Source organism: Aphelocoma coerulescens, chromosome 2 (genome assembly GCF_041296385.1).
Source record: "Aphelocoma coerulescens isolate FSJ_1873_10779 chromosome 2, UR_Acoe_1.0, whole genome shotgun sequence".
NCBI classification, from domain to species: domain Eukaryota; kingdom Metazoa; phylum Chordata; class Aves; order Passeriformes; family Corvidae; genus Aphelocoma; species Aphelocoma coerulescens.
The window spans coordinates 9,991,284-10,011,179 of record NC_091015.1 but is presented as its reverse complement, the minus strand read 5'-3'; the positions used below and the strand labels follow the sequence as shown (position 1 = coordinate 10,011,179).

General features: G+C 38.4%; 1 protein-coding gene across 3 annotated transcripts in view; it reads right to left on the bottom strand.

The window, feature by feature from the left end:
- Nucleotides 1-19,896, bottom strand: part of ZMYND11 (zinc finger MYND-type containing 11) — a 105,570-nt gene that overhangs the window by 56,432 nt on the left and 29,242 nt on the right. For all 3 annotated transcript variants that reach the window (XM_069006432.1, XM_069006433.1, XM_069006434.1), the window contains exon 2: nucleotides 4,891-5,025. In XM_069006432.1, the coding sequence (XP_068862533.1) occupies nucleotides 4,891-5,006 (116 nt within the window). In that variant the 5' untranslated portion in view covers nucleotides 5,007-5,025. The remainder of the gene's footprint in view (nucleotides 1-4,890; nucleotides 5,026-19,896) is intronic.

The window sequence follows — 19,896 nt, the reverse complement described above, 5'->3', positions numbered from 1 at the left end:
ACAAACAAAGAATATGTCAGGGCCAAAGAAACACTCTACAAGCCAAAGGCAATGAGGTGTAGCCCCAGCATAACTGCTCCAGAGAGTGCCAGGGCATTCCCTGTCATGGTATACAAGATGGTATAGACACAGCCTATACAAGAGACAGAGAAACACTAATCAACTTAATCAATTATGAGATGCAACAAAGGGAAAGAGAAAAAATCATGAGGCAGAATGTGCAGAAGAATTATGTTTTGGTTCTTTATATTAGTCGTCATGGAATAGTTTAGAAACCAGAAAAATTATCTTTTTTTTTTACAATGAAAAAATCTTGAAAGCTGCCAATAATAGTTTTAGAATACCAGATTTGCCAACTGGGTATGTTAATAACATTAACTCAATAGCTAATGAACTATGAACTAATCATAAAGATTATGAAATGTTCATATATTGCTACTGAGAAAACCAAATACCTTGTGAGAAAAGGGGTATATATTTAATTAATAGCTAATTAAATCTTAGGAGTCCAATTACCTGTAAGGGAATTATGAAGAAAACACTGTAAAATGAACTGGAAGATTGGAATGGCCAAAAAAAAGAGAACTTTAAAAACATGTCTGTACAGAAATACTTACCAATCTGCTATGCAACTGAATGTCAATAATTTATCCTACTCAGCTAAATATGCATGCCTATTTGCCAGTGTATTTTAAGGCATTTTATTCCATAGAATCAATTCTTGAGGTTACCCCAAAACCAGAACAGATGGAAGATAATGAGGAAAAAACAGGAAGTCAAAGCATAGTTACAATTTTTAACACACTTTTAGGGATGAACAGTTTTTCAGGCTGCACTCTTGACAGAGAATTCATAGGATATGGGAAGCCATTTCTTCACAAGTGCCTACAGCATAACTAATACCAATAATGCTCATCTAAATAATTGATACACTAGGGTCAAATTATCCCAATATCAAGTCTAGACAGAAAAAGAAGTCATATTTCTTGATAAATACTTCTTAGAAATGTAATTTTGTTATTAAGAAATGTAGTGGGTTTAGAAATATTAGCTATTTCTTGTAGTCAAACTTTAAACTATTGCAATTCGTTGACTTGAGATACACTGTGACAATATAAGCCAGGTGAGAATATTTATTTTCCATACCTTAACAGAAATGCTACTACTGCCTTCAAGTGAGCTCTATCATGAAATAAAAATGCATTGAATATACTGGAGCTTATGTACAAAGATAGGCACTTAAACACATATTTTAAAATTCTCTTCCAAAGGTAGTTTGCATTCAAAGTGCTAATTCCTTTAAATTCACGTCACTCTTGCTTCTCGTTAGTTTTGGTTTTCAGTCCTTCATTCAGTTTTCAAGTTACTGAAGAATTCTCTCCAACCCATGGAAAGTGCATTTCCAAATATAAGTACCCTCACAGGTAGTCAATAAAACTGCAGAATCCCTTTCATATGATGATTTGTTGAGTGTTTTTTTCTGAGACATTGAGTCTGCGCAGTGTGGTCTCTTCCTTACCAATGCCTTAAGTATTTATATAATACTCCAATTAACTCTGTCATATTCTTGCCATTTTTACAACCACATGTTTTTAATTCTTTACAAAACAGACACCTTTCTTGTGTTTCTTACTGCTTCTCTGCATGCAATGACTTTTCTAAAAAAATTGTCAAAAGTTCAAAAAGCTCACTAATTAATTTCTTAAAGGCTCTAACTTGCATATTCAAACTTTCCAAGTGACTCTTCCCTTGATGTAAGACAGTTTTCAATCACTTCTAATCACACATTTTTCTGTTCTTGCCTTTCCCTCTCATCAATTTAAAAAGCAAAGTATACTTGATCTAGTCTACTTTTAATTAAAGGACCTCTTTCCTTATAGGTTTTTCCTGATAATAACAGAAGTACCTTCTAGTGCTCTTGGCTCCTCCTACACTATCCTCCTACTCTTATGCACTCCACAGAAAATGCGTCCCTAGTTCTGTAGATTTTCCTTGCATACTCTCCATTGACAGTCCCTCCTGGAAGTCTTCCTTTACCCAAATAATCTTCTAACAATTATACTTAAAGTGCATAGATAACAATTTGCATACTTGCACGTGCAATATAAATTTGTCTGTTTTACATACTGAGTTGAAACAGTTCATAATCTACAAACAACGAACCCTCTTTTTGTATTACCAACATTTCCTCCCTGGTGATCAAAAGTAAATGTTCCTTGAGATGTACAGTGTCTTCTACTCAGCACCAGAAGACTAAGAAAAGTAAGAATTAAATTAAATTAAATTAACAAGAATATATAAAGGAGAGGGAGACAACCATGCTGAACTGCACATTAAGAGAAAAGCCAACAAATAGATTTGCTTAACAAACCATCTAATGAAGAAAGCAACAGTTCTTCATAGCAATTGCTGTAAAGGTAGTTGGATGAACAGGTCACAAAAGACACAGGGTGACTTGTCTCTAGCAGCAAATGAATGCTCAAACCAGGAGAAAAGAAAATCCATTCAAAAACCAAATCATGAATCATCTTTTCAACATGTGAATTTCTCTGAAAGTACCCATTTGTCATCCACTATATGACACATAGGAAGACTGTTACTTACCTTAAACATGGATTTATATAAAAAAAATATTCTCTTGCTGTTTTTCTGTATCCTCACTCAGGAATATGACACACTTCCATAATGTCACTGTCATTATTACTTTCAAATACTTGTAATACGCAAAGCCACTCTTTCTGTCAGTCCCAAGATGTATTAACACTTCTAGAAAATGCTACTATTCCAAATATTAAAATCTTCATTTTAGCTCCACCTGTGTACACATGCTCATAATTTTCACTTTTGACCATTGGTTTTGAAAATTCTTAGCATTCATATGTTTGCCTGTATGCCCAGACACTGATGGATCTTTTAAGGAATTGCAGTTGACCTGACCAAACAATTACTGAGCCTGAAAGAATGTATCATCTGCTCAGTTTTCATCAGAAGAGATATTCTGATGCCATGCTAATTTTGGAACTTTATTTTGAATATTATGTATTATGCATACTCATTTACTATGTCATATGTGTTTCTTCATCAACCACTAGTACCATACAGCAATTCAAAGGTCTTTATCATTTCCTTGTCAAAAGTTATCTCCTTAGGAATGTCACATAATAGAAACTAGATCAGTGTTCATCACTCTTATCACTGATGTGCATGGGGAGAATTTAAAATGCCCAGGCACCTTTTAGATTGCTCTTCACTGCTAACACCTTGCACATCTTTCTCAAAGTACTAAGGCTTCTTGCATTTCTGTTTAGTCACTTACTTTTCTTCTGATTAGAAATGAGTCATACAATCTGGATCTAGACTTTTTTAAAAAATCAAACTACCCATCAAGTTACCAAGAGCAGTACTTCTTTTTCTAGTAGCTAATTGCTTGTTTTCTCAACCTTGTTTGTAATGATTTGTCTGACCTAACTTTACTCAGCTAAATGTTATTCCCACTAACTTAAACTAGGCATCTCTCATAAGAGTGGGATGAATTCCCAGCTAGACATGCCTGTCTCCCTTTATTACATCTAAAAGGAGCACAAACAGCTAACAAACTCAGCTAATATGTAGCCTAAAGCAAGTAATTTGAAATGTTAAAATGGAAAGTGTACAGCATTAGTTTACCCACTTGTCTCCTTGGAGACATGATGAAAATATATATGCTTCTAAAACTCCACTGCAACTTCAAAAGTGAAATTCCCTAAAATACAGACTCCTTCTCAAGCCCTCATGGAATGCCCTATCTCTGGAAAGGTGCTTTTTGGTTTGATGGTCCATTTTTCTTCTTGTAGAAGCAGGGTACCCATTAATTCATTTGGGACATCATCTTTCTTTCTGCACTTCACTGTTCATTATGTTTGGAGAACCTGAACTGTTACACTTCTTCCACTTATGAAACCAGTTTTGCCTGTCACTTCCACCCTAGAATTTCCAAACTCTGTCAGTGGACCATGTCATGGACCACGATATAATGATTTTCACTTTGTTAGTCACCTGCACTGTTTATAACCCTGCCTGCTAGTGGTCTCTGGCCTCATTATCAGTTCACATTGGTTCTGGCAACTGAAGAGTTGCCAACTGGTTACTTTAGTTCTTTTAAATTATTCATATTGATTACTTTGACAAATGTGACGTACATGCCAGCCTGAAAATGCAGACAAAGCAGAAAGAGGCACAAAGCCCTCTGGTTTTAATACAGTGGCTGCTACAAGTTATATTGCAGACCTTTCTGCACATTGCAAGCTCCACAGAACAAAGAATATATATTTCTTTGTGTATCCAGCACCTAATACACCTTGAAGAATATTTTAACAGTATTAATCACAGGTGGTAATCATCTCATGTCTTCTTTAATAGCATCTTATGCACTTCTCAGCAAATATGGCTTCTTATTTATTTGAGCAACCTAACACTTCAGATTTCTCTTTGCCTTCTGGAGAAGTCCTACACTAGTCTCTCACATTTTCCTAAAGAAATAGATTATTTACAGATTTTATTGCCCTTTTGTCCTCAACTGTTATATCTACTTCTTGTATTTTGATCAAGCTATCAACTCCAAAATGCTAAATTCAGTTATAGCACTAGAAATGTTACATATTTCCTAAAGATGCTTATACGAAACAAATACAGGGTAATATTTCAATTCTGTGAATTAAACCTCACTTTAGGACCTTCAGGTGCCCAGTTTGGTAAATTTGGTTTTTTATATATAATTAATTAATTAGTAACATAGAAGTGCATGTAACTGTTTCACAGGCTCTAACAATGTTTACCATCTCTGTCTCCAAGGGCTTTTATGAGCATCAACCTTCCCCCTCACCAACTCTGTATTTGGAGCAGGTCACTTACTTTGTAATACGGTCAATGTTAGCAATTTGCTTCTGGTTCCGGATTATTTCTATAGCTGCCCAAAGATGCTGGATAGCCTTTGTATCTGCCTGTCGTCTCTTCGTTAGGCGTGCCATGACCTGTTTACCTGGTCAGCTGCAGCCAATAAATAAAAAACAAAAAAATACACCAAAAGGTTAACCAAGAATTATGAAATAAATTACGTGAAGATTATATTGCAACAAACATGATTACAAGGAAAACTGTACTGTCGCATAGCTATTCAATTTGTACATAACGACGTTTTCAAGTGCTCGAAGAGCAGTAAAAAGTGAAAAAAACGTAGCTTACAAGAACCCCTTTCACATCACATAATCTATACAAAAGACAAAAGGAAAGCAGTAAAATATATGAAATCAATAGCAAATTACTCAACTTATGAAGCTGGTTATAAAAGTCACTTAGTTCATATCTCAGCTCCCTGTATTTGGTAAAAATGCAAAACTACCCCAGCCTGAAGCTGCCACAGCCTCCTGCATTGCCTGAAGCCCTTAAAAAGGGTGAGAGTGGTACTTGACTACATCATATGGCATAAGCACAAATTCTAACACAGAGAAAAAGCTGGACCCACAGTTTAACATACCACACAGTTCTTGGAGTATTACCTTCATGTTCTTATCGTTAACAGCTATTTTTAAAAAGTCCATTCTAAGAGGAGAAACTAGAAGTATATTTTCATGAATGATAAGTATTTAAAAAAATATTTTGGAGCAGTTCCATTTTCTGTAACATGCTAAAACCCAACAGGACCAAAGTGCTTCTGATGGCATTTACCCATCTAACCAACCCTGAACAGGAACATAATGAGCATCTGGCTTTGTTTACAAATTTTCCAAAAGCTGGAGGCAATGAGTACAGATAAGCCATAAATCGCCTACAGCTCCACTACAGGCACCGAATCCCTTTTTAAAAGCTTAACGATGCATTTTGATCACTAAATAACTTTCTTCCACTGCCACCACTTTCTCAATGAAAAAATGACTGATTTATGGGTGCTACCAAGGTCTATAATTTATTTTAGAGCTCTGTACTCGGAATGAACTCTGTGGTATGCACACGGATATTTGTAGCTAGCAGAATATTAACTTCAGTAACCCAAAATAATATAAAAAATGCAAAAACATTTCACCATCTGTGCAATGTTAAAGATGGGAATTTAAGTACTAAAAGTGTCCCTGCTCTCAAATTCAGAAAAATGAAACAGATTTGAGTATTCCATCAGTTGCAGCAATGTAATTTTCAAGTCTATGGGACCTACAGGTACTTATCAAAGAGGGCTCTCAAGTTTTAGATCTGATATAAGCTCAGCAAAGCTCACTAACTTTACAGGTGCAATGAAATGAATAGCAACATTCCATTATTAAGGATAAGAAATTATTTAACTGCATTATACTTTATGTTATGTAGCCCATTTAAAGAAAAAAAATTGGGAAAAGAAAAAAGATGATGTGAAGTGGTATGTACATGCCCAGGTCCATGAGGCATTCCTGGCTACAGTAGATAGCAGGGAAGGGCAGAACAGAGCAGCACATGAGAAGATGTGGTGTGGTCACACATCGATCCCACATTTCAGCTTTAGAAATCTCCTCCCTCTGGGGTTTAAAGCAAGGGCAACTAGAGGGATCTCCCAGATAAAAAGGCCAAGAACACAGTTTTGAAGGAAGGATAAGGGGGAATGTGACAGACATACAGCTAAGAGTGACAGCAGTAGATAGCATCGCCTGACAGTGATTCAGAGAAAGAAAGTCTCTGTTGGGAACAGTGGGAAAAGACACTGCATCTCTGTGAGCTCCTCTGCATTAATTTCACAGAACATGAGCCCATTGCAAACTAAAAAAAAAACCCTGCTAATTTGTAAGAGAAACATCTAACCATTCGTAGAATTTAATTTTTAAGAGAAATAGAGTAAAGCACAAAAAAAGGCTAGATCTTAACACAAAAAGCACCAATCTTTACAGACCTATTATTTTAGCATAAAATTTCTTTCCTAACGCAGACATGACTGAAAGATCATTCTTCTTATTCCAGCTCTCTATAAACTCTCTGCTACAAAAGCTGTCAGACAATATGGCAGCCAGCAAGCCGGACATGGGGTCTCTTGCACAGCATCACATCCCCATGCAAGGAGCAAACACTCGTCCTTCTTGACCCTGATATCAGTGTGAAACAACAGCCTAGTTCTCAGTTTATTTAGTAATCCCAACTCTTTAAAAATAGCCGCTATTTCTGCCATGCTAGCATATGGCTGCCATGCTAGCATCACACCCAGCACAGGGGACAGCGAGGTTTTCTCTCGCCTCCACAACACCTGTGCCCAAGGGCCCCAGCACAGCACAGGGTCCTGGGGAAGCCACCTGCCACCTCTGCAGGGCCCCATGGCCCTGCCGTGCAGCCAGAGGGAAGGCTGGCCTTTGGGGATTAGGAATTCCCACTTCCCAGAGTAGGAGGAGAAGCCCATGCTTGAGGCAGGAAGAGGGAGAGTGAAGAACTGTAACCATGAATTCCTGAAGCCCTGTGGCTGCAGAGTGCCAAAGGCCTTACAGGATCACATCTCCTTTGGAATGTGCTTTCAGAACAAACTCTCCGACCGCCCCCTTACCCCATCCTTATCGTGCTGTTTGGCTTGAAGCACGGCCAGGCTGTGCCCTGTGCCATGGCTAACTCGGCCCTCAGGACAGGCGTGCACCTCCTGGCCCCGAATGCAGCAGGGATGTCACATCACTGAGCCAGAAGTTACCCCCCAAAACACAACCCATGTTGGTGGCCCCCCAAATGGCTCCTTGCTGGCTGGCCCCTGCTCCCACTGCTGCACACACAGGCAGGGTCATGGCTCTTCTCCTCTGTTTGTCTGGAAATAACAGCAGTATGGACACACATGGGATACAGCAATCACACCTGTTCTCTGTTTCCTTTTTTTTTTTAAGATACAATAATTTTAGTAGGTGTTCTGCCTTCAAAGAATATACATTTCACTTTCATAACTTTGGTTTACTATTTAAGGGCACTTTCGTTAAACTCAACAGTTGACACTTTACTACTGAAATAGCAGCTCTTACACACCATATTGCCAAGAATACAAAAATAAGGGGTTTTTTTCTAAAAGTCCAGGCTCCTTTAGTGTTATTTTAATCTTTTAATTGCACGGTGTAGAAAAAATAGAGTCTTTTTGCATTACAGAAAAAGATTAAAAGATTGTGGCATATTTCTTGCTCTTCATTGCAGTCACTCTTCCTCTATGGTAAAATTAACCACAACAGTCTACTCCCTGCACTCCTGCAAAAATATAAGCATTTTTCTATATTATTACAATATCTTAAAAGGAACTTGTATCCAACTATTAACAGTTCATACAATGCCTTTGAGTTCTACTTCCAAGCAACAGAAAATCCTCCCAGAGTCTCCAGGAACAACTTATTCATGCAAATAGTAGTTTACATTTTAATGGGAGACACGTTAGGTTCCTAAATCTGTATTTATCACTCCTGATTATTTGCTTCTGTGTGGCTTCATACACACACACACACACACACACACACACACACACACACAGGAGAGAACAAGCATAAACATGCAGTGTGTGTATGTGTAAAAATCTATGGCTCAGAGGTTAAGTATCAAAAGAGGCTGATTCACCCATGCAGTGTTTTAAAGAAATTTGAAGTCCAGAGACTCTTTAAAACCACAATACTGGAATGTACATTTACATACAAATGCTTGAAGATGTTACTCATCCTCCTCTTTTGTTATAGCATTCATTTAAAAATTCTGGAAAGAAAAATTAAAAGCTGAAGCAATAATTAATTTCCTTTGTATGATTTGCTGGGCACTACGCTCATTTAGCTATGGCACCCCCTGTCCATGCAAAATTATTTGCTCCATGCCATTTCTGTCATGTTTTGTTAGCAAGTTTATGGTAGGACACAGCTTCTGAGAGAAAGGTTGACAAAAACAGATGACTGAAAATCTAGGAAATTATATCAGCAGGATCTGTCTTAGGTTTTGTAGGCATCCATGAGACCTGCAGAATATAAGAAATATCCTCCTAACAGAAAGTTTTGTGTTTGGTGCACCAGCTCACACACTTCCATCACACCCTCACTCACACAGGGCCCAAAGCAAATAATTTCTCTTCTCAATTTTCAACTTTCTAACTTTTCCTCATGCACACTGAGTAGGATGGTTTTACTGTACTTTGTATTTTGAATCCCTCTTTAATGTCCTAAACACATTTTGAAAAGTATACTACTTTACTGTATGCAGCTTTCCTCAAGAGCCAAATGTTACCCACACTTCTCACAGGCAGGCTCCACAACCTGTGCTTTATCTTGTGAATACACAAGATAACACACACAGCACAGCTTATCTTCCCCAAGCCCCCAGAGCAGCCTCACTGCCACGCGGCAGCAGTGTCACAGCGGTGGCAAGGCAGACACTGTCAAAACAACAAGGCCACCAATCATTAGCACACACTTGGCTGAATCAAATGCTGTACAGCTGTCTGCTGCAACAGTGGTGGATATGGAAATCTGAACTGCAAGTCAAAATAAACAAAAATCACCTTGCAGCATGTCAAGGAATTTAGCCCAAGGAACCTCCTGACCTGCTGCTTGCGTCCAATTTAGCAGATACTATCAAGTACTAAGTTTAGCTAGAAACTCTCCCTACACACAACTCCAAGGTAGTCAAATCTTGCCACGTGTTAGCTGTTAAATACCATCGTTCAAGCAAAATATGATGCTTCTGAAAACTTAACTAATGAATTGGACTTTGCACTGAAGCAGTCGGCATTGCAGTTGGGTGCTGCTGCTCTGATGGGAGCTGCTAATTAAGAGCTGACAGGCAGCAACTTGTTAAGTCTTGTGTTCATACTTCACTGAAAGTGAGGCTACCTGTGGGGCTCAGCCCTTCCAGTGCAAGGTCAAACAGGTTAAACTCCATCCCTGCTATCAGCCACCATTTGGCTGGGACTCTGCGTGCGCTTAATTGCAATGCAAAGAAGGTTTAGGGAGTTGATCCTTGCCACTGCTCAGCTACTGGATGCTGCCTTTTGGCCTCAAAGCCCTGGGACTTGCTATTTTTTCTTCCACAATACACAGGGAAAGATTTTAGGCTCAACAGGAGGAAGAAACTAGACTCAGTCCTAGTTTTTGTGGCTTTCATGCTGAGTTTGGGTGGTTTGGGAGCTTAAACACAGACCTAGTTTCATATTTATATGTACTTTATAATATGAGGTCTAGTGTTTCTTAAAGTGTAACTTTTTACAGTAAGCATAAAATTGTATATATCAGCAGTACAAAGAGTTCCAAATGTCTAGCTTTGTTCTTGTACTAAATAGGAGTCTACGATTAAAATCCAGATTTGCAAGTTGATGCAGTGTTTGGGTCCCTAGACTTTATACAGGTCTTCATTGTACTGTAAACTTCTGCAGCTTAAAATTTAGTTTACAATTTAAACTGCTGTTAAAACATATCTTTCATCACCAGTTTAGTGGGAGTGTGAACTCTTAGTCTTCCCCTCCTACAACAATTGTGATTAAAAGTGGTAATTATTCTATTTTTACATAGGAAAGGTACAGGTGAAAATGTCTTGACTGAAAAGCAGCATAGGCATGCATGGGGCAAACCCAAGAGGTTTAATATCATATCTGCCTTCCATAGCTGGTGATTCAAAAATGTGGGGAGAAGCTGCTAGGGTGAGGACAGCTTTTGGTAGGAGAAATAATTCCATATTTTGCTTACCATTTATTTGTCTTCATGAGTGTGCAAGATTATAGACATAACCAAGAGTTTAACCTCCTGGTAGCAGGAGACTCTCTTTTGTAAGAGTCAAGGTTATCAGAAAGATTTTGCATACAAAGTAATTTTCAAATGTTGAAGAATAAGCAAGTGGTTTTGTGTATTAGATATTTATTCTGGACTTAATCCCAATCCACTAAAATCAACAAATGCCTTTCTGCTGACTTTCCAGGGTTCTGGAGTAAACTTTCAACTGCTGCCTGACTGCCACATCCTCACAATGAAAAACTTAGGGATGTGTTGAGTGATGTTAGTGAAGCTGAAAAATGTAACAAAGGCTTGTGGCTGAAATAGGCAAAATTTCTTTCTTAATTAAACTTAACTCAGAAAATTAGACTATAAATTACTAAAAGTTACTGAATTCTTCAGTGTGTTTTATTTTTTTTCTTATTAGGAGATTAGTTCAGGCTGTAATGCTGTCATTTTGGAAGTTATTAAAATACAGAATTTTGGATGTTGAATGCGTGTCATTCCTAATGAAAATCTTTTCATTTCATTCACCGTTAGCTTAAGGTCTACACAATCTATTCAAAAGAGCAAAGTTTATTAACATAATAGTCCTAAATATTTCCCACGTGCAAGTGCAATACCCCTGCTGTTCTGTGCAGCTCCACCTTTTGCATTTCCCAACCGCAAGGTTTGTAACCTTGATGTCATGCAACTTTCTGAGTGAGGTTTTGCATAACCCCCTGAAGTGCAGTACAGACACAAAACAGAACTGCATGAATACAAAACTGTAGAGTTTTGCTTCATTCTCTCTGAAATTTAATTTTTTTCCCAACTCCTGTGCACAGAATACATGAAAGCTTTTGCTTTTACCTTGTGCCATTTCAAGATGGCAGTGAGCCACTGTATAAATCTGAGCCAAGGACATTACAGAATTAAAGGCCCCAAGAATACTTTTACTACACATATGTGCAAGGTTTATTTTAATCCCTGATACTGCATTTATTTCATTTGTATTGTATTCCATTCATAATGATTAAGTAAGTGTCCTTCGCTGGGGCTAAAGCATACGGCACTTGAATGTTAAGTTCAGACATTCTGAATCATCAGTATACAAATGGTAGAACTCTTTATTTTTCTTTTGGAGCCAAACCTGGACTTTCTTGTTTAATTAACTCACCCTGTTAGAGAGAACTTGACACAAATGTTGAGGTGCCGTCCCAAAAGAGAATTTCTAAAAGTGTAAGTGTAAACAGAGTAAAACAAAATCTGATATGAAGCATCAACACAAGATGCTAAGAAAGACTGAATAATTGCCACATACTCCAAACAAAGGCTTGTCAAAGTGGTCTTCTTGTTTGCTATCAAATACAAATATATGTACAGGACTAAAATGCATTCTGCTGCTTCTCCAGCCAATCCCAGTATGGAATTTCACAGACAATAGAAAATGTCATCCTAATATTTGGAGAAAACTAACTTTTGTTCCTGCCTGGCAGAAATCACTGACTAAAACTTTATCTAGCAATGTAAGTTTGGAAAAGAGAAGTGCATAACTGCCAAAGAAAGTAATGTAGATGAAAGAGCTGAAAGCAAAGAGCCAAATCTGTTACTAGCAATGTAGCTACACCAGCTTCTTTAAATGACTTTTTTTGGTAATGGTCATCATGTTTGATTCTCGGTACTGTGCCTAGGTAAGCTGAAGCACATAATCTATTTTCTGCTATGAATCTATGTTAAGACAAGGTTCTACATTGATCTTCTATAATAAGCAGTATTTTCCTTAATATTTCAACTTTTAATCGGTATCCAACACACAGAGAGCTAGTTTTTATAGCTAGTAAGAAAATTAACGGTTACATAGGAAGATCAAGAACCACACAAGTTTTTGTTTTACTGAGAAAATAATGTTTCAAAGAAGTTCTGGGAAGATTTAGACTGGACATTAGGAGGTATTTCTTTACCTGCAGGGTGGTTAAACACTGTAACAGGCTTCCTAGAGAGGTGGTTAATGTCCCAAGCCTGCAAGTGTTTAAGAGGCATTTGGCATTTGCCCTTAATAACATGCTTTAACTTTTGGTCAGCCCTGAAGTGGTCATGCAGTTGGACTAAATGATTACTGTAAGACTCTTACAACTGAAATATTCTTTTCTATTCTACTCCTATTCTATATGACCACTAAAAATGCATACATTGTTAATGCCTTTATCAAACTCCTGAACATAATTCCAGTTAAAAAAAAAAATTAGGTTGGTTTGGTTAAGGCTTAATTAATGAAATTAAGTTACATGAAATAGTTTCCACAATGGAGCCTGCACTAGTGTAAATTGCTTTAAAAACACAGTTCCTGAAAAGTGATGCAAGTTTCTCATGAAGGTAAACTTCAGCTTCCATAGTAACAAAGCCTCTTATTTTCAGGATGATGACGTACTAGACTAATATTAAATAGACTTTAAGCTGTTTACCTCAGAAGACTACTCGTCCTGGGGCAAAGGAAATCTCTATACAAAAGATGGTCCAACACAACTAACTTCAACATCACTAAATAATACATGGCTCATACAAGGCGTAAAGAGATCATCCTACAGATTTCTTGTCCTCTATCATGAAAAATAATGAGTTCTCATCAGATTTGTTTATTTGGGGTCATCAAACATAATGCTTGCACCCTAGCTGCTGTCAGCAGCACTCTGGGCTCACCTGTACAAATGCACAGGCGCGTGGACACAAGCAAGTCACACACACCTGCCTTAATATGAGAGGCTTGAACTAACACGTTTTACCTTCCATTTGCCACAGACTAAGAGCATGAAGAGGGTCAGTTACAGAAGATTAAGTGACACGTGGAGATAGGATCATGTTCTGAACCCACACTGCACACTAACACAGGCTTTCTGTGGTTTAACTACACCCAATACCCAATTCCATATTTTCCAAAGCAGCCTGAAGCTAAACCACTGAAAGATGTTCATGGAGAATCCATGGAAGGAGTTAACTCCTAATGAGCAGTCTGGGCTATTTCCCCATGTAGACAAGCCCTTAGTAAATAGATGCTTCCTGTCCTTTTACTTGGCTATAGTAAGCAGAGATGATTAATGCAGCTATGCATCCTGACAGGCTGCAATGCTCACTTGGTCGTAAAACGGGAAAAATCATGGCCAAAGAAGGCTGATGGTGAGGGCTGGAATTTTGGTTTGGATGATAAATAGATCCCACTTTGATTCTGCAACTCCCTCTAATAAAAAGTGATAGGTGGAAGACATCTTGGAAAATGCTAAGAAATATAAATGAGAAGAGTAGCTCCTTCTCTGAAAGCAAGCTTTTGATCATCATCTTCCTTTCTGGTCTGAAAGCTAAGGAGCTTGGTTGTTCTGTAAGCCTCAACTGAACTGATGCAGTAAATTTCTCTGTCAGTAAGTAAGGTATAATAAATAAGGTATGCTGACATAAATAAATAAATGATTTTTCATGGTATATTAGCAGGGAATGTAATCCAGCATAAGGTCAGCTTCATGCTAAACAATGTGAAAGAGAGATACATTTTCCAGGTCAAAGAGTTAGGAATGTATGGAGAAGTACCAAATAAAGAAAAAGAGAAATTCATTGCAGATTATGTAAGCTATATGGTATAACACAGAGCTGATGTTGACTTTTTTCCAATATGATGTGAGATTTCAAATTGCTGGGTTTTCTTCTCTTTCTCTGAATTACACATAACTGACACTATCTTTAAAGTACAAATTGTGATTCTGGTGGTAGCAACAGGACCTAAACCTTAGATGTTTGTAACAACTACTCCTCTGCCAGGCTGCATTTTTATTGACAAAAGGCAGCTGAATCAATTTTTGTTGCTCCTTAACAAAAACAAAGTCTGCCTGAACTTGTTTCTTTCAAAGCTCTTCTTTTTGGCCTCTCCCTCTCTACAAATAGTTCTGTAGCACAGCTACAGAACTTCTAAAACTGCTCAGATATTGAATTATTTTAAAGTGAGTGTGTTATGCAGGCATGGCCACTTTTCTCCAGCAGTCAGGCCACAAGCAACATTAGCTCAGAGGAGACTTTCTCTTGTCAACAGTCATCTCTGGGAAAGCAGATACTATATAAAGAAAACAAGTACAATTCTGAACCAACTAAGGTTTCCAAACTAAAGCTCCTTCAAGGCCAGTATACCTGGGCTTATCCTTGGAAACTTTCAGAAATACCCTCAGAACTTACAGCGTTAAAACACATTGATCTGTAACGCAGGTAAGATGAGCCTAAGAAAAACACTGCCAAAGCTTACAGGCTTCTACAGCATTAATCAAAAGAAACTTCCAGGCAGGGAGAGGATCAAATTGTAAAATCTGAGCTTTAGATCCTGCTTCTGAAATTCAAGGTGAATATCAGAAATAAAGGACCTGAAAGTTTCATGCAACGCTCTCCCAGCTGTGGGACAGTTCATCAAGAGAAAGAACTATGCATTGTGGAACTGGAAGCCTTTCCCCTAGTGCTCACCTTGCTTAGTTTTCTCTTCTGTGTTTTTTAAAGAATGTATTTCCTAGGTTGGCCACAGACATCTGGCTTAAAAGTACAATCGGAAGTATATTTGGAGCATGTTCTCTCCTTCATAGGCAGTACCCACTCACCAATTACACGCATTCCTACACAGCTTTCCTCTCATCCTGCCCCAAACCAACTCCATCATCACTCCCTAGTGAAGCCTTAATCCCTATCAATTTCTAAGGTACATTTTGATTTTTTTTTTTTTTTTTAATACCACAAAAGCAGGTAATTTATTAAGTTTGCACTTTTGTACTTCAGATTGCCCTCAGCTCTCCCCCCAAAATGTTCATGTCTGGACAAGGACAAAGCTTGCCTAGAGGACAATTTACAGACATGAGAACAGCAGTTTTCACAAAAACCAATGTACAGTGAAAAACAACTGCATTCATAACTAAATGAATCCTGAAGTGGAAAACAGCTGAGTATAATTGTGATCCTTTTCTTTTTATCTTTGCTGCAAAAGTTGACAAATGGAAAAAATGAAGAAAATAAGCTTCAAAACCATAAACTTTATAAAGAGAAACCTTAAAAGTCAAAACATTACTCAAAGAAATATCTTCCAAAGATCAAGCAGATGATGGAAGTATGTTGCCGTTACTTCAGATAGCACCAATTTCTCAGCAAACCTGGTAGCAGCTGAAATCAAGAAAACCTCATCCTACCATTTCAGGTTGGTATGTCCTTCCTATAAGCTCTTTAAAAGAGGCAGGGGAAATATACCACTTAACTTTATAACCAGCTCTTGGTGTGGCTGATGATGTGGCAGAGGTTGGGAAATGGGTTTTTCTGGCACAGAATTTTTCCCAACACTGTACATGTAATCTGGGACTGCACTCTCAAATTTGTTGGTCTGTTTCAAAGACCTGGGTGGGAGTTCTAGTGTGACCTCTTTTTATATATTTTCTATTACCTATAACTTTCAGATGCTTCCAACTCCTATTTCTCATCCTCTCTTACCTGAAGTCAACTTACATGTCCTTATTTTTGTATGTAGAGAATTCTTCTCAAGGCTTGTCGAGGACCAGCTGCAGGTGAACAGAATTACACATTTCTTTTCTGAAAATCCATTTCACATCAGCCTGATTCTTGCATGTTATATCTGTTCTGTACTACTTCATTGGTAAAATTAATACTTTGACCAGTGGCTTGCTATTATATTCATATGCATGTCCATGGCATATGCTGGAGCTACAAAGAGCTCTGTGATGCTCTGGGACTACAGCATTTTCCACTTGTAGAATGATGTTCTGTGTCTCCTCTGGCAGGTGCATCTGAAACCTATTTCTTCAAGCACTGATGATGGTGATGTCGATGACACAGAGCAGATTACAAAGGCCCTTTAGGGAGGACATTACTTCCCAAACACTCAAGAGCCCTTCCTGCTCTATCATTATCTAGGGCTGAGGCTTATTAAAGGCAACAGGACCATACTGTTCTGTTCTCAGCTATTTCCTTTGGACACAGAAACACAGGATTAATAATTTCATCAGCAAAACTTGGACTTCATTTTTCAGATTATTTCAGTTTTCTCTACCGCCAGCATTTGGCTGGGTTTTTATTTTACTCCTTTAACCTGAATGCACATGAATGATAGGGAGCTCTGACACTGAGACTTAGCCCTACAGGGTGGGGGAAATTCATAGATGTGCAGGACATAACTGAATAGTGTGCCATCCCCGTGGCTACCAACAGAAGTATAAACCCAGAAAAATTAACTAATCCTACCATCAGCTTCTCCCAAATTTCTAATAATGTCATTAATGAAATAGAGCCTCCTGTTGTGATTTCTACAAAAATACCTTCTGAGTAATGCAAAGAAAATTAACTGCAAGAATATCATAACATTATGGTGTTATAACAAAGCCCAAGCCTCTTGACTTGAATTTTGGATTTACAAAACACTATTCTGCAGGAAATAAAATACCAGAGTTCTGGCTATCTTTCCTATCAATTATCTTATTTCATCATGTGGGGTTCTTTCCACCTAGGCAGAAGACATGGAGTCCACTTTGCTGCAGGAGCACCTGCCTGGAATGACTCCAGTTGTGGTGCCTGATGCCGAATGAGGCATTTAACTCTGGCCTACTCCACCAAGCACTAGCAACCACCTGAAACACAGTCTAACACTTCATCATCCTCTTAAGCTGCTCCCTGTCCTACAGGACTGAACACAAAGTGGAAGTGGAGAGGGTAATTTGCTCCTGACAGGGTTTTTGAAGCTGGATTACCAGATTGCTTGATTTCAGACAGCTACTCCTTAGGAAAGTGGTTATTTTCTCGCAGGGGTGTAACTTTTCTTCTCATGTAAGTCAAATCCATTAATGAAGAACACCAAGTCTAAATCTGGGAGGACTTCGTAATAGTAGTGATTTCCTTATGGGCTTATATGCATGCTTCTCTTTGATACATTTACATCCTAAAATTCCTTCTAAAATGGTTTGTGGAGTGTGCTCAGCCCCTATTTCTCACTTGTTCATGCTTGTTTCATAGAGATTTCATTTAATTTTTCATTTTGCTTTTTGAGTATGACAAGACAGAAAGTAGGACTATGAGAGCTTCTCTTGCATTGAGGAGCAAGGTTTCTTTGTTTCTGTGACACTGAGGCCCAGGTGGGAGGCCACAAGGTGACCAACGCCTTATTCTACCCTATACCATGAAATCTAAGATGTTTTTCACTGTTTTCACCTCCATTAATGGGAACAGAATGTGTTCATCCAAGTGATGACATGCTGAAGGAAAACATATGGGTTACTGAACTGGTCATTTTAAACTAAAGAAAGACCAAGGTATTGCTTTTAAACACTTCACATCTCTTCCCCAAGTGTTGACTTTTACCACCTTTTTTCTGTTGCAAATAGCATGCTGTTTGATTTTTAGACATGAGATTTCCTACTGAAATCAACTGTGGGTTTACAATCTTTGCTGAGCTCCAACAACAGAAAAAAAACTCCTTTTGAGGAGACTTTTCAGGAGACTGCTGCCACCACAGTGGTCAAACTAATTTGAAGCACTACATTAAACCAGTTGCAAGAAATTTTACTGCCTAGTCTAGAAGCATGGTTGGTAAGCCAGACACTGTCCTGTCTTCATTCGTGCTCTTACTGCAGCCTTTGAGCATAATGGTTTTGGTGTGCTTAAGAAGACACTGACATTCATGTCAGTCTCTGGATTGCAGCTTCTGAGTTTATGACAGATGGGAAACCAACAGAGGAGTTAAAATCCTGTGAATCCACACACAGCTTATAGCCAGTAGCCATCTGGCTGGGGATCTACATAATACTACAAGAGGATGACAAAAAGAAAAAAACAAAGGTAGTTTCATTTGCACTTCCATTCCTCATCCCCTTCTTTGTCCTACCTGGTTTGAATATACTTAATAGTCTTATATACAAATAGTCTTTCAGCTATTTCATACAGGTTAAACAACTATTGTATTTTCTTACTAGCAATTTCCACACAGAAAAATAAATTCAGCGTTAGGCAAGAAGTCCAACACATGACAGCATATATAAGGTTTTCCTATGGTAACAGACAAACAGGCAGCATTTAAGTAAAGTGTAAGCATTTGAGGAAAGAGCAGAGAAGGGAAAGCACCAAGTAACCCCATTCAACAGTGCTTCCAGTTGCTCTAAAAGCAATTCCAGGCAGAAAAAAATGTAACACAAGGCCCCTACAGTATAATTACTTAAGAAAAAAATGTGGCAAACAAAAGTTACCTAACCTGTTCAGAGAAGAAAGAAGCTCTTTACCCCTAAAATGTGCTGGAAAGGCTGAAAATCTGGTTTTCAAAGCAAGAAAGTAAAAGCTTTAGTAAAAAGCCCTTTTGCACAGCAGTGTGTTCAGCTGGCTTGAGACAGGAAACATGCAAACCTTCCTTACAGACAAAAACCCTTTTTTGCCTCAACCTGCCGAAATGTTTAGCTAGGCACTTTCAGCCCCTGCATGTTTGTTGGGGTTTTAGCTTTCTGAAAAGAGCAGATTTCTGATGTAAATAAAGAGGAGAGCCAGTACACCAAGAATTCTTTTCCCTGTGCGCTGTGTTGCAAAAATGAGAGCATATTAAGCAACTCGAGAACAGGAAATAACACTGACAAACAAAACTGATATTCTTTCCATAATGTGGTCACTCAGAGGAGGACATTTGAAACTTCATCTCCCCAAATCAAGAAATGTTTATTCTACTTTTGGCAAGGCTGCTGAATGCCTGTGTGCTCCCTCCTAGTCCAAGTGTTTCATGTCCTTTCAGTGAAGCAGATAGTCACACTAGAGTAGAAACGAACACTGAGCTGCACAGTTTTCTCATAAAGCTCTCTCCTTCGAAAAATGTTTTTATTGGTCCCAAGTTGGTTTGTGGGAATACAGTAGTAGATATGTGGGAATGTATCGGAGATCCCCTCAGCTCACCTGGGGCAGCTGGCACTGCAGGTGATTGGTGCCAAAGCTCCAGCTCCACAGCCAGAGTCCTCCTGCAGCTCTGTCCTTTTGTTAATGCAGCCTCCAACGTGAGAGGCTGGAAAAACGGATTGAATGCAGATGTCTATTCCTGAGCTAATCACTCCATGCTCCCTTCACACTTGACATGATCTACTCAAGGCTACAATTCATCTTGTTGTGAAGCAGACATCGCAAATAGGTCAGATGAATTAAGCCCTAAAATTAACCATTTCTCTCCAGGGAAGATAAA